Source organism: Anas acuta, chromosome 15 (genome assembly GCF_963932015.1).
Source record: "Anas acuta chromosome 15, bAnaAcu1.1, whole genome shotgun sequence".
Lineage (NCBI taxonomy): Eukaryota > Metazoa > Chordata > Aves > Anseriformes > Anatidae > Anas > Anas acuta.
In genome coordinates, this window is record NC_088993.1 from 11,343,561 (window position 1) to 11,362,420 (window position 18,860).

At 42.6% G+C, this 18,860-nt stretch overlaps 1 protein-coding gene and 1 long non-coding RNA gene across 3 annotated transcripts in view; both read left to right on the forward strand.

Moving 5' to 3' along the window:
* LOC137864711 (uncharacterized) overlaps nt 1-1,713 on the forward strand; it is an 85,265-nt gene extending 83,552 nt beyond the window's left edge. The window contains exons 7-8 of the long non-coding RNA XR_011101600.1: nt 892-1,016; nt 1,313-1,713. This is a non-coding gene — a long non-coding RNA (uncharacterized lncRNA). The remainder of the gene's footprint in view (nt 1-891; nt 1,017-1,312) is intronic.
* A 162-nt stretch (nt 1,714-1,875) lies between these two features.
* NPTX2 (neuronal pentraxin 2) lies at nt 1,876-12,931 on the forward strand. Of its 2 annotated transcripts, XR_011101595.1 has the most exons (6): nt 1,878-2,426; nt 3,849-4,065; nt 7,425-7,669; nt 9,122-9,301; nt 10,452-10,548; nt 11,289-11,428. XR_011101595.1 is itself a non-coding variant. In XM_068699109.1 (5 exons), exons 1-5 carry the CDS (start codon nt 1,989-1,991, stop codon nt 11,514-11,516), a joined length of 1,308 nt encoding a protein of 435 aa, XP_068555210.1. In that variant the 5' UTR covers nt 1,876-1,988; the 3' UTR covers nt 11,517-12,931. The 2 variants fall into 2 exon arrangements, 1 of the variants encoding a protein (XP_068555210.1); XM_068699109.1 differs by lacking the exon at nt 10,452-10,548 and having other exon boundaries at nt 1,876-2,426; nt 11,289-12,931.
* Nucleotides 12,932-18,860: the final 5,929 nt, after the last annotated feature.

Genomic DNA, 18,860 nt, shown 5'->3' on the forward strand with positions numbered 1-18,860 from the left:
AAACAGTATAGTAATAAAGGACAATACTTCTGTTGTCATAAGCAATTTACCACCAGTACAGAACTTTGGAAATCAGATGTGTATTGCCTGCTGCTGTTTGTATTACTTTTCTGTGTCCCTGAATAAGAGATTATGACGGAATCCATCTATAATTAAGCAAAACTTTCAAGCCATAGGTTGCTTGAATCTCAAAAGGAACAATAAATACCTTTATGACTGTCATGGACTAAGTCAAAATCTTTGCTTGATTTTACACCTCTGAATTAGAAGGTGGGTTTTAAAATCTGGATCAGGATTTTGAAATTCCCGTTTAAGTACAGTGTTTAAGTATTTTCATGGGGTACCATCACAATTCATGTGATAGGGTGTGGTATCAAGCTGTATAATAGCAATAGTCTATTGTTGCCCTACAGTAGGGTCACAGGTCTTTAAAGGCAAAGCCAGCATTATGTAATTATTTTATTAAGATATTTCATACTGCTTCACTTGACATTCGAGAGAAAATGCGACACAGACGTGACTGAATGATCTTAAATGTAGAGCAAAAGGTGTGGTATGTAATTGCATAAAGGTTTCAATAGCTCTCAGACTTGTGTGGACTGGAAAGATGCTGTGTTGACAGAGGAGATATTCCCAGTATACTTCCGTGGTCCTCGTCATTGCAGCATCCAAAAATTTGACCAGCTAAGTTATTTATCGGTGATACCCCATCAATTTCAATGGGAGTTAGATGTCTAGCTAGGGAGTCAGAGGCTGATGGCTTACATCCCTTCCATCTGACCAGGCAGCAGGACAGTCTCTTGAGACCTGCTTTCCAGACAGAATTCAGACAGAAATTGGAGCTTCTGGTTGCTTATTAAATGCCGTCCTCTGTTCTCTCCCTTTGAGTAGGCAATACGAGCAGCGTCTCTCACTTGTGTGAGTTAACGGCGTGTGCAGTCAGCTTAGACTGAGGTGATTTTCAAGCAGGGCATTGCTGGAGGGATTTAACAAACTAACTGGACATCATGAAACAAGTGAGTTAACCATCTCTGTGGTGTGCGCTCCTGCAACTTTCCAGCTCAGTCTGTAGCATAAAGCAATTAACATCTGCACTGAAATTTTTTTTTTCAATGACATTATTTCTTGTTTTTCTTCACTCTAACTAAGCCAGTTACATATTCCATAGTAATAGTTATTTGCCCTGTGGTAAAACGTCTTTCTTTTCATACATAAACTTTCTAAAAATGCGAAATTTGACTCAATGGTTTTCGAATCCTAAGAGCAGCCTCTGCTGATGCATGAGGAAATTGTTTCTCCGCTTTTCCAACAGAGGCAACAGTTTGCATTGCCTGGCTGTGAGTAGTTGGCGAGGACGATTCAGCTGCGGTGCGTGTGGCACATGGAAAAATAGGCAATCCTTCACTGCCTGTACGTTTTAAGTGTGGTCAACGTCAAAAGCGTCTGGTACCGCGAATAATATAGATAAAACTGCAGTGGTGTTATGGTCCTCTATAAAAACTTCTGGTGATCCTTCTCAGAATAGCCCCATGCCCGTTCCATCATCAACTGTGAACGCTGCCCTACTGAAACTTGAACCCCCCTCGTTTTTGTGACACGATCTTTGAGGCAGGCGCTCGCTGCCCCATGCCAGCGCTGTCCTGGGCGCGGGGAAGCGGCGTGAGCTGCCCGGCCCCACCCCGACCCGACCCGGGCGCAGGGAGCCGGGGGCCGCCTGGGCAGCCCCGCCTGGCCCGGGCTCCCCGCAGCCCCTCGCCCGCCGGCTTCCCCCTCACAGCCCCGGCCCCCGGGACCGAGCGGCGTCAGCGGCGGCCGCAACCAACCAGCGGCAGCCGGGAGCGCCCCCCCCGTCCCCTCCCCGCCCGATAAAAGCCGCGGGCCGGCGAGGCGGGACGGGGCGGCGGCGGCTCCTGTCAGCGCCGCGTCCCCGCTCCGCTCCCGGCAGCGCCGCGTCCCCCGCCCGGCCCTCGCCCGTCGCGCCCGCCGGGATGCTGCCCGTGGTCGCCGGGCTCCTCCTCGCCGTAGCCGCGGGCGGCCGGGGGGCGGTGGGGGAGCAGGAGAGCCCGCCGGGCAGCCGCTTCGTCTGCACCTCGCTGCCGCTGGACGCCGCCGGAGCCGGCTGCCCGCTGCCCCCCGTGCCCATGCAGGGCGGCGCGCTGCCCCCCGAGGAGGAGCTGAAAGCCACGGTGCTGCAGCTGCGGGAGACCGTCCTGCAGCAGAAGGAGACGATCGGGAGCCAGCGGGAGGCCATCCGGGAGCTCACCGGCAAGCTGAGCCGCTGCGAGAGTACCGACGGCAAGCCCTGGAAGAAGGAGATGGGCAAGGGCAAGGACACCATGGGCGACCTGCCGAGGGACCCGGCGCAGGTCATCGACCAGCTCAGCCGCACCATGCAGACCCTGAAGGACCGGCTGGAGAGCCTGGAGGTAGGGCTGGGCAGGCAGCCTTCCTCCTGCCCCAGCCTCCTGCCCGAGCCCCCCGGCACGACCCCAGCAGCACGCTTCAGCTGCGCGGAGCTCTGCGAGCTGGCCGGTCGCTTGGCTCGTGTCCCTTGAGGTCTTGGCTCATCCGCTCGGCTTAATGGTAGCAGCCTGAAGGTCTTCTCTCCGAGCGCGTTCTCAGCGTGGGGAGAGGTTATGCGGTTTTAGTGCTTGATTTCTGTGCTAATATGCCTAATTCTCTTTTCCTGGGAATGTGGCTTCACAGGGCTTGAGGTATAATGCTGACATCTGTAGCGATAAGACCTTGGCATATGGTGCTGAGCCAGCCAGTGGTGACAAGGAGTTTGTGTAGGGCAGGTTGTGAAGATGAGGTGATGGATTTAGGGCTGGCATTGAATAAAATGAATGTGATTCTGTGTGACTGAATACAAAGGGGACTTGGTCCAAGCTTGCTGACAAAAGATTTCCATGTGCTTTTGGGTAGTGCCTGTGGTTGAGTAGCACTTGTGGAAACAATTTATAGAGTATTCCCACACGAATAGTGCTGGGCATTGTGTTTTGTCTTCCACACGGAGAGATCCGTAGGTGTCCTTTTGCTCTCCTCCAAGCATTCAGTGGTGCTTGGGAGGAGGATGGAGACTAACTTCCTAAAGGTTATTCTCTGAGGTCTAAGCACTGAGGGCTGTTTTTTGGGTAGTTCTGAATGACCAGGTTGTGTAACATTATTGTTACTGGGTTTTTGAGGCACCTTATGTTGGCTTTTTTCTTTTTTTTAAATGTTGTAGAAGGGACAGTCTACTAGAGTAAGATGTAGGTAGGTGGAACTGTTGGTTTCCTGGTATGCTTAAAGATACCAGTGTTGCTTAACAAAGATTTTTGGTTATTGCAGTTTAAAGAAAAATGCTTTCACTGTTAGTATCTAAAGCTGATCTAAAGAGTATCTGACTCCATGCTCTGCAAGTCAAAACTGAGGAAACTAGTTTGGTAAATTTGCTTTAGAAGTAGTTAAACTTTTTTTGTTGAAATAATAGTTTTTCTATTTACTTAAGTTGGTAATGTCATTTGCAGTAAGTAAAGCAAAAATTGACTAATGTGCCACACATACCCATAGTAAAGGAAATGCATCAAACCTGGCTTCCTACATTGATTTTATTGAACTTGAATGTATGAAGACTCCTTCATGTGAAACACTGGAAGCCTCTAACAAAAGTGCCCTTTTGTTTCAGGACCTGTTTTGCTACAGTGCTGATAAAAGCGCTGAACATGACAAGCACTAAAAGGCAATGCCTCTTTTGTACTTGCCAGAGAACTCAGTGATCCTGCTTTCTTTCCTTTTAGTCAGAAACATATCTACGTTTAACTTGTTGTTTTAGAAATGGCATTTTTTTCTTCTCCTTTCCCTTAAAGCACCAACTTCGAGCCAATGTGTCATATGCAGCACTGCCTAATGATCTTCGAGAGATGCTCCAGCGGAGACTTGGAGACCTAGAACGCCAGCTCCTGAGCAAAGTGGCCGAGCTTGAGGATGAAAAATCTTTGCTTCATAATGAGACATCAGCCCATCGGCAGAAGACAGAGACAGCCTTGAATGCATTGCTAGAAAGAGTGTCTGAATTAGAAAAAGGTAATTTGCACAAAACCTAAACACTTCCCCATGATGATTTATTTTGTCTCCTCCCCCCTTCCAGCACACTAGTTTAAATGTGTGTGTTGAGGGAAGGACAACAGCCTGTTTCTGGTTAAAGTACTGGACTGAATATTAGGTAACAGTGCAAATACTTAAATACCTTTCTTCCTTCTGTCAGAGCCTTCCTGCATGGCTTTGGCTTCCTGTCTCTTATGTTGGCATATGTGAGTGTTTAGGATGAAATTCTTAGTGTTTGTGAGGTGGAAAGTTAAATAAAGAGGCAAGTGGAAATAGGAAGAAGTACAATATTGGTGTCAGGTAATTACCTGGGTAATGTCAAGTACACATCTAAGTAGAGCTGCCTTTATTTGAACTGAAAATAATAGAGGCTAAGCTAATTAGCACAACTGCCTTTGATGTAATAAATGGTGTCTTTTGCCAGAACCGCTTCCTGCTACTTTGGAAATGTCACTGGTAGGATAAGGTCTTTCCTTCTATTGCTGGATATGCCATTGAGATAATTCAATTGTGTCCTATATCAAGTACATAGCCTTTGGAGTTTGTAGTAGATTACACGTGGTGCCACTGGGGGCACTCTCTTAATCCCAGACATTTAATGAGATACTTGGGTTAATTATTACTGAGATCCGTATGCTTGAGTAGGGTCCATTTATTTGAATTACAAATGTCTGTGAAAATGAGCTGAAGAACAGAACTGTATTTCTGGAGTGATTATATACACCTACTAAGTAGACAGTGTAGGACTAGAGTACTGGTAAATATCACTGTCCAATCTTCAAATGATTTTTCCAAAGTGAATAGGCCCCTTCCTTAAAAGCAGCATAATGGACATGCTTTCAAAATAGCATAAACATGCATATCTCATGAATTTTAAAATGAAGCCTAATGGATCCATTTGTATAATACTGCATTAATGTTTTCATTTTAAAAGTGTGAAGGCTAGGGAAAGAGGAAGAGGAGGAAGAACTCCTGTATTGACTCTGTTATTTAATGCTTTCCTGAGAGCTAAGATAAAACCTACACTGCAACTAAAATTCTGGAGAACTGGTGGCCTGTTAATGTCTTATGTGGCAAGTATTGCTAGTCCATGTCTGTGGAAGATGTGACTCATATCAGTAAGTCATCACAAAGAGAAAGGCAGTAGTGGGAGAACAAGAATGTGTAATTTGCTTGGGCTAAAAATAGCCCCTTCCCAGCTTCCTTTTTTTTTTTTGTGTGTGTGTGTGGGGAAGAGAGAGGGCTGTCTTCGTATAAGTCTCCAGGGAAGTGAAGTATTTGGGCCAGCAACCAAGACACAGGCTTTCTTTTGGTTGTGTAATTTGCTGTCTGTTACAACGCGGTTTGCTTAGCTGTTCTGTGCCTTTGGCTCCTCAGTCAAATCAAGGTGAGGGTAATAATGACCTAAGAACTTAATAAATCCGTAGATTAAATGCAGTCAGTACTTGAAGTGATCTGACATTTTTTGAAAACAGCATTTCTACAGTGCTTTTATTTTAAATGACATGCTGTTTAACATCTATTCCTGCCAACTAACTGAAGAGCCATAAGCACCTGGTCATTCTGAGATTAAATGGAGGAAGAACTTACCTTCCAAGGTGGCAGTATGCCTTCGGGATTTTTATCTGTCACTATGGCAGAAGTCTTTAGTTACCAGTGGAGCAGAAGAGCTTGAAGTTCATACAACTGTCCTGATTGCCAAAGTCTTCTGGTAATTTATACCAGTTATCTCCTTCAACTGAAGTATGTGTTTCAATAAAAAGCAGGACTGATGGGAGGACTGATCCCGCAACTGGTAGAGCCAGGCCTTAAATGTGATGCATAATTTTGCTGGAAACACAGACAAGTCACTTGCTGTGTTTAAATCCAAACCCCTTTAAAAAGGAATAACAATATTTTTTGCCCACCTTGTCCACAATTAACTGAAATTCTTTAGGAAAATAATTTCATTTTTCATTGTGCATGTACACGTTGCCCAGAACAGGGGAATCTTGGTACCATTTGGAGCTGTGGGTGTTTTCAAGTCATAAGGACAAACTGTAAAAGTGCAATTAAGATGAATATTGTTTGTTCTTTTCCAACCTATTATTGCTTCCTTAAGCTCTTTCACACAGTGAGTAACGCTCTCAATGGAGTAAATTTTTTATTATTTTGACATTGGCTGTGCCAGCCTAGTGGAGGTTGCTCAACATTAGCCCGAAGACCCTACTTTTATTTGCTTATAAATTTGGAGTATTTCGGTTTTTGGGCTGTAAGGTCTTCAAGACAGATGCAAGCATCAGACAAGCTTTTTCTTCTTCCACCCCCTCTTTCTGTGAAAAATGCAGTCAAAACACTTCAGTTGCTTCTGAGAATCAGAACTGAAAGAATGCCAACAGTTTAAAAAATTCATATGAAAATTGTGGCAACCTTTTGTGACAGCAGCTCTTCATTCGGATTGGAGTGTGAAATTTGGCCATTTGGATTGAATTTGTTTTGGGAATGTTGAGTAAAGGAAATGGGTGGCAATCGGGTTGTTAAAAGGATGAGGTTGACACTCTACTACAGAACTGTGGGGTTTTATTTTGTGGGCACAATGTGGGATTTCTCTCTTCCTTTTAATATACTTAAAATCTAAAAAATTACTTGCAAGTAACTACATCAGTGTCTAGTGTTTTGGTAGTTCACAAGTTTATATCACATTTTTCTTTGTCACTTTGAGCTTCAGCTTTGTATTTGAGTTCAGAACTCCACTGGATTTGTCTATGGGTAGAAAACAGTTCTAAATTTAACTCTGCTTTTTGGAAGCTTTCTGGAATATATGATTTTTTTTTGTTATTTCAGATTGGCCATCCAAATCAAGAGCATCAACCTGTTTCTCAGTCTGCTATCTATAAAATTGGGATACTGCTGCTAGCTCCCTGTGTAGAAGTAATAGGAAAAGAAACATCATTTTTGAAACACTGTCGTGCTTTAATAATGAGTATACTAGAGATTCACTGTTTGGTAACAGTAAATACGTTTTAAAACAGTTTGAATTGTGTGAGATAGGAAGGCCTCCAGCCATGAACTGAGCAATGAAGAAAGAAAATTTTTAATAGCCTCTCATTAGTTGTATGCCATCTATTATTTTGCTCTGAGTGAGGAGGAAAAAGAATTAGCATGATGTATATAAAATCTAGCTGTATTCTCTAACTGTGCTGCAAAATCAACATCGCTAATCTTCAGTATATTTTTTTGTGTATCCTCTTTAACATGGGTAAAATTAAAGTTTCTCAATATAAATTATATTCTTTTCCCAGCCTGAATTACATATACATATTGTTTTGTTTGATTTTTCTTCTTCAATGTAATTCTAGGTAGTAGTGCATTTAAATCACCTGATGAATTCAAAGTGTCCCTTCCTCTTCGCACAAACTACTTGTATGGGAAGATCAAGAAGACTCTGCCAGAGCTGTATGCTTTTACTGTGTGCTTATGGCTGAGGTCAAGTGCTTCTCCTGGAATTGGCACTCCATTCTCATATGCTGTTCCTGGGCAGGCTAATGAAATTGTCCTCATAGAGTGGGGAAATAATCCAATTGAACTGCTAATTAATGATAAGGTAAGAATCCTTTTCACGTCCACATAAGCAGAATAACACCGTGTTTCTATGCCTGAACCCTTGGTACCTCTGTGGTAACTCATTCTCTCTGAGAGAGCCACCTCTGGGCCTTTGGGATGGTAGAAGAATGTGTACCCGTCTGTTGTTGCCCATCTGTTTGTTGCAAATTCATAAAAGTACTCTTAAAAAAGTCAAATGGTGTATGTATTTGGGTATTGAGGCAAGGCTGTGTTACATCTAGGTATGCACACACCTGTGTTTGTCCTCTCCAGTTACAAACAGATCTTGGCCTCTTGAATTTTGTATCCCATCATCTGTTTGGGAGGCATGTAACTATGGCTGCTTTTATTATGTTTTGTGACCGAACATCATTTGGAACATAACTTTTTCAGACTTACATCTAGATGCAGAAAGCAACATCTAATTGTCCCTCATGGCTTCACACCACTGATGTTTTTTGAATTAGACCCGAGGGAAACAAGACCTGTTGAAACTCTGCATTAAAACAGACTGGATACTTCATTCTTCATCACCTTCTGCTTGGGTTAATTATAAAATGTAAATAGTTAAAGTGACTGGATTTGAATCAGTGTGAGCAGAACTAGATTCTTAACTTTGCCCAGGCTGTATTGTAGTGCAACTTGCGTTCAGGCACATCCCTTGTTTTCTTTGGCCTGTTAGGTTTCCTAGTAACTCACTGTTCTCTGAGGGATCAGGTGTTTATGAATTTACAGCACATCTCAGCTGGTTCAGTCACATGGATAGTTAAGGACTTGTAACAGTCCTACCATCCTGCCAAATCAATAAAACCGAAATCAGATTATCTTTAATGGCTTATGGAGAAGAAGGAGACTTGAGCATGCTTGTTTTTAGCAATAACTTTTCATCTCTTAAGTATTATGTCAATTGTACTAACATTCTGATAAGTTTTTCTTTCTTCCACATCACAGCTGCTTAATAGCCCACTACATTTGTGTCTTTATGTTGACTTGGGTAAGTTTTTAGATCAAAGTCCTGAAGGAACAGAATGCCTGCATAATAGCTTCCACAGCAGACTGAACTATTTGTTAGAGTTCTCACTGCAAATGGTGCAAGCAAAATGTAGACTTGAAGAGGAACTTAACATGAGCACTGGATTGAAAGTCAGCAGTGAGATTTAAGTAAATGCAAATAAATATGCAGTATCACTGGGTTGATAGCAGCTTAGACTCTAGTACTTGTGTCTTGATTACAGATGAAACAAGGGCCTACATCTGGAATAAAAAGCATGCCCGTTTTCCTGAATACAGGAGAGCTGGGACAAAATAGGAAAATGTGGATTAGTATCTGCCCCTAAAGCTTATGCCTCTGCAGACAGTAGATAAATACAGACCCTTTACAAACATTGTGCTTGAACTGCCAGACTTGGTTTACAACATTCATTATTCTTTGTTTTTGTTGTTTTCTTTGTAGGTTGCCCAACTCCCTCTCTTCGTTAGTGATGGAAAATGGCATCATATCTGTATTACGTGGACAACAAGAGATGGAATGTGGGAGGCTTTTCAGGATGGAGAGAAGCTTGGCACTGGGGAGAATCTTGCTCCTTGGCATCCAATTAAACCTGGAGGTGTCTTGATCCTGGGTCAGGAACAGGTAAGTGAATGATTCTGTGTTCCAGGGTTGTGTTTTGTTTTGCTTAAGAAAAACAAAACAAAACCCCACAACACACACAACACCAGAAACAAACAAGCCCAATAAAAAAGACAAAGGGAAATCAAGGACCCCCCCAACCAAACAGCAGCTGTGAGACAGTTTGCTTGTAAATGCTTGGTCTTGTTGTATACGTAGTATCTGAAAGATTAAAACAGCAACAAATACTTAATATAATCATACTTTGTTATATTATGTTTAATTTATTAAATATTCAGAATGTTCATGTTGCAACTCATTCCCACTCTTAATGCTACAAGGTGCAGCTAGGTCAATGATCTGGGTAATGCCTTAAATGACATCCTTGGAGCTAGGTTGCTCGGTGCTAGCAACATGGCCACTGAAGTTTCAGAAAAGGAGAGAACTGGCCAGTGCTGTTGTGTAAGCACAATCAAAAAGGAGCTTCCTGAAAGCAGACCAAGGCTAATTGCTTTGAATTTTTTTAATTGAAGCCAAATTGGCCACCCCCCTTAGCACATTGCTGTTGGTTTTTTTTCCCCTCCATCTCCTCATTATTCCCAAAATAGTCAGAATGTTAGTCCCAAAGCCCCAGATTAGACAAAAGAAAGTATATATGGGGATGAGGGGACCGACAACTGTGGGCACTGGAGTGCTTGTGGGTATATTGGGATCTTCTATCCTGATAACCTATGTAAGTGCCAAGGGGAATTCCCTCTAGGCCGAGTTGTGTGGCTTTTCAGGTGTACACATCTTTACAGTAGTGGATCCTATCACTACTTTAGAAGTTGATGCCCACTTTAAAGATGAGTGGGAAAGATATGAATTCTACATCATATATTTAGTTTCTCATTAAAGGTAGAGGTAAATAGCTCTCTTAAAGCAAATGCTAATAAAGTTTGAATATTAGTATTGCCAGCAGACATCATTCATGAGGTTAAGTCCTTTCTGAATATGGGAAAAGAAGATTCAAAATCCCTTGATTTAGGCAATAGCTTAATGAGATATTAACTACGAGTTGTGTGGCTCTATTATCTTGGTGTTTTTCTCTATTTGTTCTTTGGATGATTATATATACATTATCCTAATAAAAACCATTGGTTGTAATGCATAGCAGGAAATATTCTTTCTCCAGTATTCCCAGGTTCACAACTGGGCAAGGCAATGAAGAATTAATTTTGTCCCGATGCTGATTTCAGTAGCTCCTTACCCATAACAGAAGTGACAGAATGGTAAATTCAGAATCCTAATACACTCTGTACGGCAGATGCTCCAGCTCACTATTAAATGGCTGGCAGCTTTTTCTGTAACTCTCCCTTGCCATTGCCTGTACTACGCTTGGCTCTGTCCTGTGCTGTCAGTCCGATCACACTGTCCTTCAGTAGTGAGTTGAGCAAATAAACACTTCAGGCTTGTGCAGTAACAGTTGGCATTACTCATTTGGTTCAGCCAGCAGAAGCCTGTGTGTGTCCAGATCCAAAGATCCCATCTTGTAGTCCCTGCGGACCATTGGTCAAGGGCTGCAGTAACAGTTTAATCTATAGCTATAAAACTGTGAGTGATCTTACGCATCTATGTAGTTCTTGCTGAAGCTTTCTTGTACCAAGCTTGCAAAATGGGTCCTAAATCAGCCTCAATATTTACAGCTGCCTTCCTGCTCTATTAACTGGGGGCAGGGTTAGTTAAGTGTAGCTGTAACTGTAGGTGACTGTATACCATTGTGTGATGATGTACAGTCGCTACTGTTTGCTTTGAATTGTTTTGAACCATTTCAGACTGGAGCTTGTACCTGTTCCACAGAATGACATCTTGCTCAAAGTAGCCCTTCTAGAAACTTGAAGTTGCTTGTCCCTGTCACTTACCTCTGTGCCTCCTTTTAGCCGCGTGGCTGTGGGTGGGAGGGTCTTCAAGTTTGATGAAGAAAATGCTGAAATAATCTTCTCATCTAATCCTAATTCTTCTGTGCCTGAAGGACACAGTAGGAGGAAGATTTGATGCGACTCAAGCCTTCGTTGGGGAAATGAGCCAGTTCAATATATGGGACAGGGTTTTAAAAGCTGAAGACATCATGAATATTGCTAACTGCTCTACCAACATGCCTGGCAACATCATACCCTGGGTTGATAACAACGTTGATGTGTTTGGAGGTGCAACTAAATGGCCTGTGGAGACATGTGAAGAGCGTCTGCTAGATTTATAGCTGCAATTGTTTCCCATTCAAGTGCCCCCTTCAGTAGGACAATCTGCTGTGCAATCTAAGGCACTTATTTTTCTTTGTCCTTCCCTAACTCCTTAAAAAAATGAAATAAATTGCCTCAGTGGAAAACAAAACAAAACAAAAAAAAACAACACACCATAGTTTTGGAGCATTGAGCCTGACAATGAAAGAAGCACTTCTTGTCTAGAGCAGCCCTTCTTTTCTTATGGGCTGATCCAGAAATATGCTTTGGCCTGCAGCCGCCTTTGGGTTAGGCCCTACTTTAGGACATCAGTTCTTCTGACAGGGATGGGGAGCAGTTATCAAAAGGGATATTGTAGTTAACATGTTAATGTGCAGTGCTGACACAGCACGAAGACTAACAGGCTAAATGTGAATCCTTCCTTCCAGTCTATTGTCTCCCCTTCGAATTGAAGCCATTCTTTTTTAGCCCTTTTTAAAGAAATCACTTTATCCTTATATTACAGTGACTATGGTGCAACTGTGGATAGAGCAGAACAGCCACTGTCTGAGTGCAATGGTCTTGCTTCTTAATTTACAGTTCAGAAATCTTTATTTTATGGTAAGGAGGCAATGTATTTGACACATGCTATTCTAGTTCAATTTGCAGAAAGGGCTGTGTAATCAGCATAGCTCCATTGAAGTAGAGAAGCTTCAGGTAAGGCTCTGTCCCAAAGCCTGTCTTTCCCTAGCCAGGATCCCTGTATAGATGGTTGGATGAAAGATTGTATTTGTGTTTTCTGTAGGTTGAATGTACTGAATTTGTAGTGACCTGGCTTGTAAACTTTTCTCTATTGTTTCTCTTGCTTTAGTCCATGTCTCTTCTTTAAATATAGAAGCTGTGATTAGGTGAATTTCTGTTTTCTTTTGCTTTGAAAGGCCTTTTTATGAGCAAGTGCCAAAGTTCAGTTTCAGCTTGCTAAGAATCACTATATATTTTTCCAACATAAGTCTTCTGCACTGTTTTCTATGTTATTATAATGGTCCTATGTAAAATGTGCTGGTTCCTTCAATTCTTGTTGACTGTCTCTCTTCTGTAAGCACTGGGCTGACTACTATATTTTTTCATTTTCTCTCAATATTTTGCAAACAATGTTGCTGTTTTCCTTGGCATTGACGTGACTACTTAGTTTGTGGCTCGCGGATAGCAAATGCACTGTACCGGGAAAGAGTTAATACTTTTGTTATTTAAAAGAAAATGAATTTAAATGGGTGGGGAGGGGAAATTTATATAGCTATATATCATATTTTATTTTTCATATGTTTGAATTGTAAGAATAATATGGTGACAGTCCCATTTGTAGGATAAAGTTACATATTTCCATTAATATGTAGTATGCTGTTCTTAAAAGAAAATTCTTATAATGAACTTTTAATTAAAATGCAATGTAAAATGAGTCTCATAATTACTTTGTGGTCACACAAGACATTGAATGTTCTTTTTCATTACTGCTGTGAGTTCTGCTAATATTTCTCTAGACTGATAGAAGTACAGACCTAACAAATAGATTTTTCTGGAGTTGCCTTAATTCCCTATATGTCTTAAATCACAATCTGTGAACCAAAAGGGTCTTTGTGTGTGTTCAGTTGTGTGTTACCTTACCTGGGGACCCTAGGGTGACTATATTTGGATGTGGTGGGGTGTTGCAAGCTCTGAGATGTCACCTCCTGCTGTGATCAGACGAGTGCTTCTTTGTGGGGTGGCTCTGTGGGAGTGGGATGGGACACAGAGTTAATGTTTGTTCTTCATTTTTACAGTAGTGAGAAAGCAAAAGTATAAAAGTTTGCTGCTGGGTGAAAGTGCAGTTTGTAGGCATCTTAAGAGTCCCAGGCCAGTGTGAGAAGAACAGTTCAACAAACAGAATGAAGAAAATGTGGTAGCAGAGGCACTACATCTGTGCAAGTTTTAAAGTGCGGCGTCAACAGCATCTAACAGTAAACAAAATGCTCTGCTTGGTAAGCTAACAAGCTGATGGTGTTCTCTATAAGAGGAAATCAGCTGCAGCAGCAATGTTTCTCCAGCTCTGACATTCTGACATCCTTCTCCAGCCATGGAGAGTTTGAGGTTTCTGTGGGATATTACACAATTAGATTTCAAAAGATCTCATTTGGATTTGTTAAACAAACAAATAAAAAAATCCCCACAACAGGGTTGGCATTTCCCATCCCTGCAAGGGAAAAACAGACCTCAGCATCCCAATGTTGTATGTCCTAAGGTCAAGGGGAGCACAAAATTTCATTCTATTCTCATCTTGTGAGACCATCTTGTGGATCAAAGACCTGCAGAGGTATCAGCCTTCTACTTAATCCACCTTTCTTTATCAGCTCTTTTCAAAATAAACTGTAGGAAGTGAAGACTGGCATTCTCTGGGGTGAGGGCTGCCCTTTAGGAAATAGCTTTTGCAGATCTCACTTTGTGCTTGAAAAGGTGCAATGGTGAAATTGTCTTGGATATTTTCCTGCATTGCTGGGAGCCTGCAGACAGAAGTGCTCTACCATTAACAGTTTGGTGTTTGGATTGGTTTGTTAGTAGGGAGAAGCAGAGGGGCTTTGCTCTTCAGTTGGCCGTGCTGATCTTTATTTGGAGAATTACGCTCACAATTTTAATTCTGTCTTTGGCACTGCCTAGCAATGAACACCTGAGTAAGAAACTGCACCTGGGTGGGGAGCTGATGGTGGGTGGGGGCTGTAATTGCCTTGTTGTGGGCATGCTGAGAACAGCTGCTCTGGGGGCTGCCCTTAGGTGGGCTCGTCCTGGGCAGCAGCTGCCTGGCATCTGGGGTTTTGATCTGGCTGTGAGAAGAAGTTGTAAAGATTCAACTGTAGGAGTGTAAGAGAGCTTCAGAGTGGAAATCAACGCTAAAAGTAGTTGCTTTCTTCCCAGGTATGTCAAAGTGTTCAGGCAAGAGGGCGTTTGGGGACATTCATCCTGTTACAACCTGACCTAGAGCTTGGATGGATCTTTTCTGCTAAAGATAAACAGCAGAGCCCTCTGGTTGCTTTTTATTGACTGATTACATAACTGAGACTGTAGGGATCTGGAGGCAGATTTTTTTTTTTTTTTAAGATGCTGATTCTTTAGTAAAAACTATAGCTGAACAGTATATATTGAGAAGATTATATATATATATATACACACACACACTATATTTTTATCTTTTGTACAATACTACCTTTTTCATTAAAAAGAAGAAGAGATGTATATTGATTTTTATTTTTTTACCTTTATCTCAAAATGAAAAGCCATAACTGTTATTTTTGCTGTTCCACGTTCTGGGAGTCACATGTTTTATGTGCATCTATAAGCAGATGGCAAAACAGGAGTAAATATTACCATATTCCAGCATCTCGACTGTTTATAGAGCGTGGAAGTGACAAGACAACCTTCGGTTCCCAAACCGCTCTGAATGCACATAAGTAATAACTTACGGAAAGCTGACTGACAGCTACAGCACTTGGAAGATGCAGTAATGCAGATCTCTAGGAAATCTGTTTAAAAAACAGAGCTAGGACTCCTAAGAGTTGTGTCAGTGATCACACCAAGTCGACCTCTTGGGAGCTGTGAACTGGCTACATCCCTAGCTTACTTTTTGGGTGCGAATGCTGCTCAGTTAGTTTCTGCTTTGCTCTTCTCTGTTTGTATGCATCTGCTGTGTTTAATGGCTGTTGAATAACGAAGGAGCTAGCCATTGGTCGGTAGGTTTAAGTCCAGATAATATTCCTTCAAAGATGCTTGGGGACTGCTGGGGGGTGGGGGGCACGCTATCTGTCTAGCTGCTAGAAAGCGTAGGACATGTTGTCCATTTAGTATTTGTAAAGAGCTTTGTCTTTGTGCTTGATGCCTAACTAGAGCTGGGAGTTGCAGAGGGGAGGAGGATGGCAGCTGTGCCTCACAGCTGTGAGTGGGAGACCAACTCCTTTGTGCGGATGACTTGCTCCTGGGCTGTGCTTGCTCCTTAAATTGTTACTTTAGGTCTCAGAATGGCAAGGAAGACCACAGTAATTCTTGCCAGTGAACTCTTGTTTTTGCACACGCCTCCTCAATGGTTGAATATGAGATTGCAAGGAAGCAGCTGAGTCTGTTTTGCTCCAGAGGGCTGTGTTTTTTTTTTTTGTTTTTTTTTTCAGCCCTTTCCCAAAGGTGAAATGCAGGCTGGCAGTGAACCTGCTCCATTGAATTAATTGTTTAGAGGTGGCACTTCTTCAATCAGAATAACCAGTGCTCTAAAAAACTGTTTATATAAACTACAGATTAGATTTATTTCTTGTTTGCTAGTGGCACCTATCTCTAAGTATGAGGATTCTTCAACCAGTTGCTGTTGGTCCTCCAGGTTGAGAGGGAAGATCAGCCTTCCTCTACCCCATCGTCCTCCAGGGAAACTTGAATCTTGCTGGGGAGTGCAGATACAGAAGAAAGCAGCCTGGCAAAAGCTTTTGCTACAGATGATGATCCCTTAATGCTGCTGTAGGAATCTGAGACTAGACACAGCAAAGACTCACTGTGAATTAGAGATCTGCTGATGGAGAAAGTCAGGTACCATCAAAGTCACAGCAGAAATGAAAGGTCTACCAGTAGTCAGGGACTCTCAGGGTTTTGGAGGTACTGAGGGATATTCTGCAGAGATCTTTTACCAAAACTTTTCTTTTTCTCTTGTGTGTAAAGGAGAAAACTGGACCTTGATAATGTTCACAGTTCAGTTATGAGGTTTAAATAATACATGAGTTTTACAGAGCTAAAAATCTTTTGGAAATAATTGAATTAATTGCACCCCTGGCTATAGCCATTGCTAAAAGCCTGCACTTAGAAAAGTATAAATTTGCACAAGGAATTCAGAGGTCCATTTCTTACTGTACAGGAGAGCTGGGATGGGTGAGGGCTGGTGTTTTAGCCAAGCTTCAAGGACAGAAGCTCTCTGATAACCTGGTGCTACTGGGGAGACCCTTGGTATATTTGCTGTGGAAGCCCTGGTGTTTCTTCTGAGGTGGCTCCCAGCACACATTTGTCCAAGCAGGTGAGCTCCTGATGGTGTTTCCAGGCTCCTGCCCGTGGCTGTGGTTCTCCTGCCATGTGAAGGGAGCTGAGCAGTGCTCTTCTACAGCACCAACCCATCCCCTTGTTCCTGGTCAGCTTGTGTGGGATCATGGGGAGCAGAGCTCACCTTGCAGAGGCAGCTCTCTAGCATCAGTGGCGTGGTGTGTGCTTTTCTTCCAAGCTAGATGTTTTTGCAAATGTTTTGCCCTGATTCTCAGAGCACTAAGCTGTTCCTGACAGTGGTTCTGGAGTGCTTATTAAGATTAATGGATAAGAATTCAAAAGGGAACTGAATGAATATTTTGTAGAAGGACCTAGATGTTTTTTGTGGTACTAGAAGCTCTTTTATTTAGTGTTAAAAAATGAAATTAAACCAGCTTATGGTTACCTTGAAATCCTTATGCTATTGTATCAGAGTTGGTCACCTAGGCTCATCTCCACAACAAGAATTGCTCTCCTGATCCCACTGGACAAAAGGAAACCTATTTAAAGGGTAAACTCCTATGTTAAAAAGAGTATATTTAAACCTCCTGGGTAGCAGCACTAGGTAAACAGGTGACTTATAACTTCCCATTTTACTATTATACTCATTGATTGCTGTCTATTTGCAGTGGGAAGCCTGCTGTGCCATCGTGTTGTGGTCCCAGGCATGGCTGTTCTACCTGTAATAGGAAGCACTTGATTTGCTCCGTTTTAGAGGGTACAGAGCAGGCAGTTGCTTCCTTGCTGGCTTGAAGCTGGGGAGAGGTTGTCCTGTGCAACCTTCTGTCCCTGCAGCTGCAAAGGGGTCTTGGGAGAAATAGCCTGCACTGACTCTTAATTTAGTGTGAGATTTCCCTGGGGAGATGTTTTCGGCTGACAGAACAGAACAGGCCCAGGTTTGCTTTCCAGGGATGATGTAGCTTGTGGGAAGGTGCTCTCTTTCAGGTTAGAGTTTCTCTTCTTGCCATATTTTTTTTATCTTCTCTTTATGGTCAATTATAAATGGTTGATAAACACCTGTAATAAAATACAGATCTGCATTGGCAAATCATTTTTTTCATTAAAGAAAGCTGTTACTTACTGTGTGGAGAGTACATCTCCTCCTAAGAGATGGAATTATTTATGGGAGTGCATTAATTAGGTTTTTCAAGGCTTCCAAGGTCTTGGAGCTTAGAAGCCAGCTCCGGGGATAACTGCAGTAGGTAAATACCTCTCTGTCTTAAGTATAATTTAATAGAACTGGAAAACAACTGTCAATGTGATGTGCTTGGGATTTCTAGCCCACTGGGGGGCTCTTGTCAAATTGAAAGCCAGCACCTACAAAGCTCTTGCAAAGGGGTGAGCACAACTTTCCAGCCGAGTAACTGTGCTGGTCCCAGGCATCCAGGCAGTGCTGGGGGTTTCAAGAGCTGGTTTGGTTTCCACTTTTACATCTATATATCTGTGTTATCTTAATTCTGAGGTGTATCAGCACTCTGGCTCACCTGTTGTGATTGTCATCTTGGTAAACAGCAGATCTATCTCCGCTTTCCTGTTCAGCAGCAGCTCCAGAGCTTTCACTAGTGGCATTGTGCGTTCCACCTCGAGTTTCTGTGCGTCTGTTCATGAGTATTTGGCATTGTTCAAATATGCTGCTATGGTTACTCAGGCGCTGTTGACTGCACAGGTCAGCTTGGAAGAGCTTTAAACAAAGTATTTGGGACAGAATGCAACACTCACTTGTGAATTTAAGACCTGGCACATCGATTTGAACAAGTTACGTAGAGAATGTCTGCCTTTTTTTCCCTACGCTTGGGATTTGGAAAAAACATAAGAAAAATATTGCTTTGACGCCAGTCCAAGCAATGACAGTGGCTCCTGCTGAAAATAGAAGCCAGACTGTTTGTTCTGGGAATAGCCTGAAGGCCGGTAGGGCTTTGTGCACACAAGTGGCAGGAGGATGTACAAAGCGAGAAACCCACTGAAGAGTACAGGTGTCCTCAGCTGCACAAATCAGCACAAATCAAGAATAACTCTGATGTGGATGGGGCTGACTGCAAATCTTCACCACAGCAAGACACCTGCACAAACATTTGAGGGCTGAATTTTGTAACCATTGGGAGATGGAAGGGGTTGGAATAGGATTCTCAGACCTCGTGGTGCCATCTCATGGTTCAGGGGTAAGGTGCTAGCAGCTCTCTTCTGGAGACTGAGGCCCAGGTTTTTTTAGCGGTGAAAATTTGGGCTGCTATGAGGATGGCCCATTGAGGGCTGTAGCCATGATTTTACTCTTCTAATCATGAGCTAATGTGAGCTGAATTGACAGGAGGTGG

What these genes read in the sequence shown, in the direction of transcription:
- NPTX2 (XM_068699109.1), top strand. Translation starts at nt 1,989, where the DNA reads ATGCTGCCCGTGGTCGCCGGGCTCCTCCTCGCCGTAGCCGCGGGCGGC. An exon ending in AGTGTCTGAATTAGAAAAAG is followed by an intron (nt 4,066 to 7,424) that starts GTAATTTGCACA and finishes ATGTAATTCTAG; the next exon opens with GTAGTAGTGCATTTAAATCA. An exon ending in TGATCCTGGGTCAGGAACAG is followed by an intron (nt 9,302 to 11,288) that starts GTAAGTGAATGA and finishes CTGTGCCTGAAG; the next exon opens with GACACAGTAGGAGGAAGATT.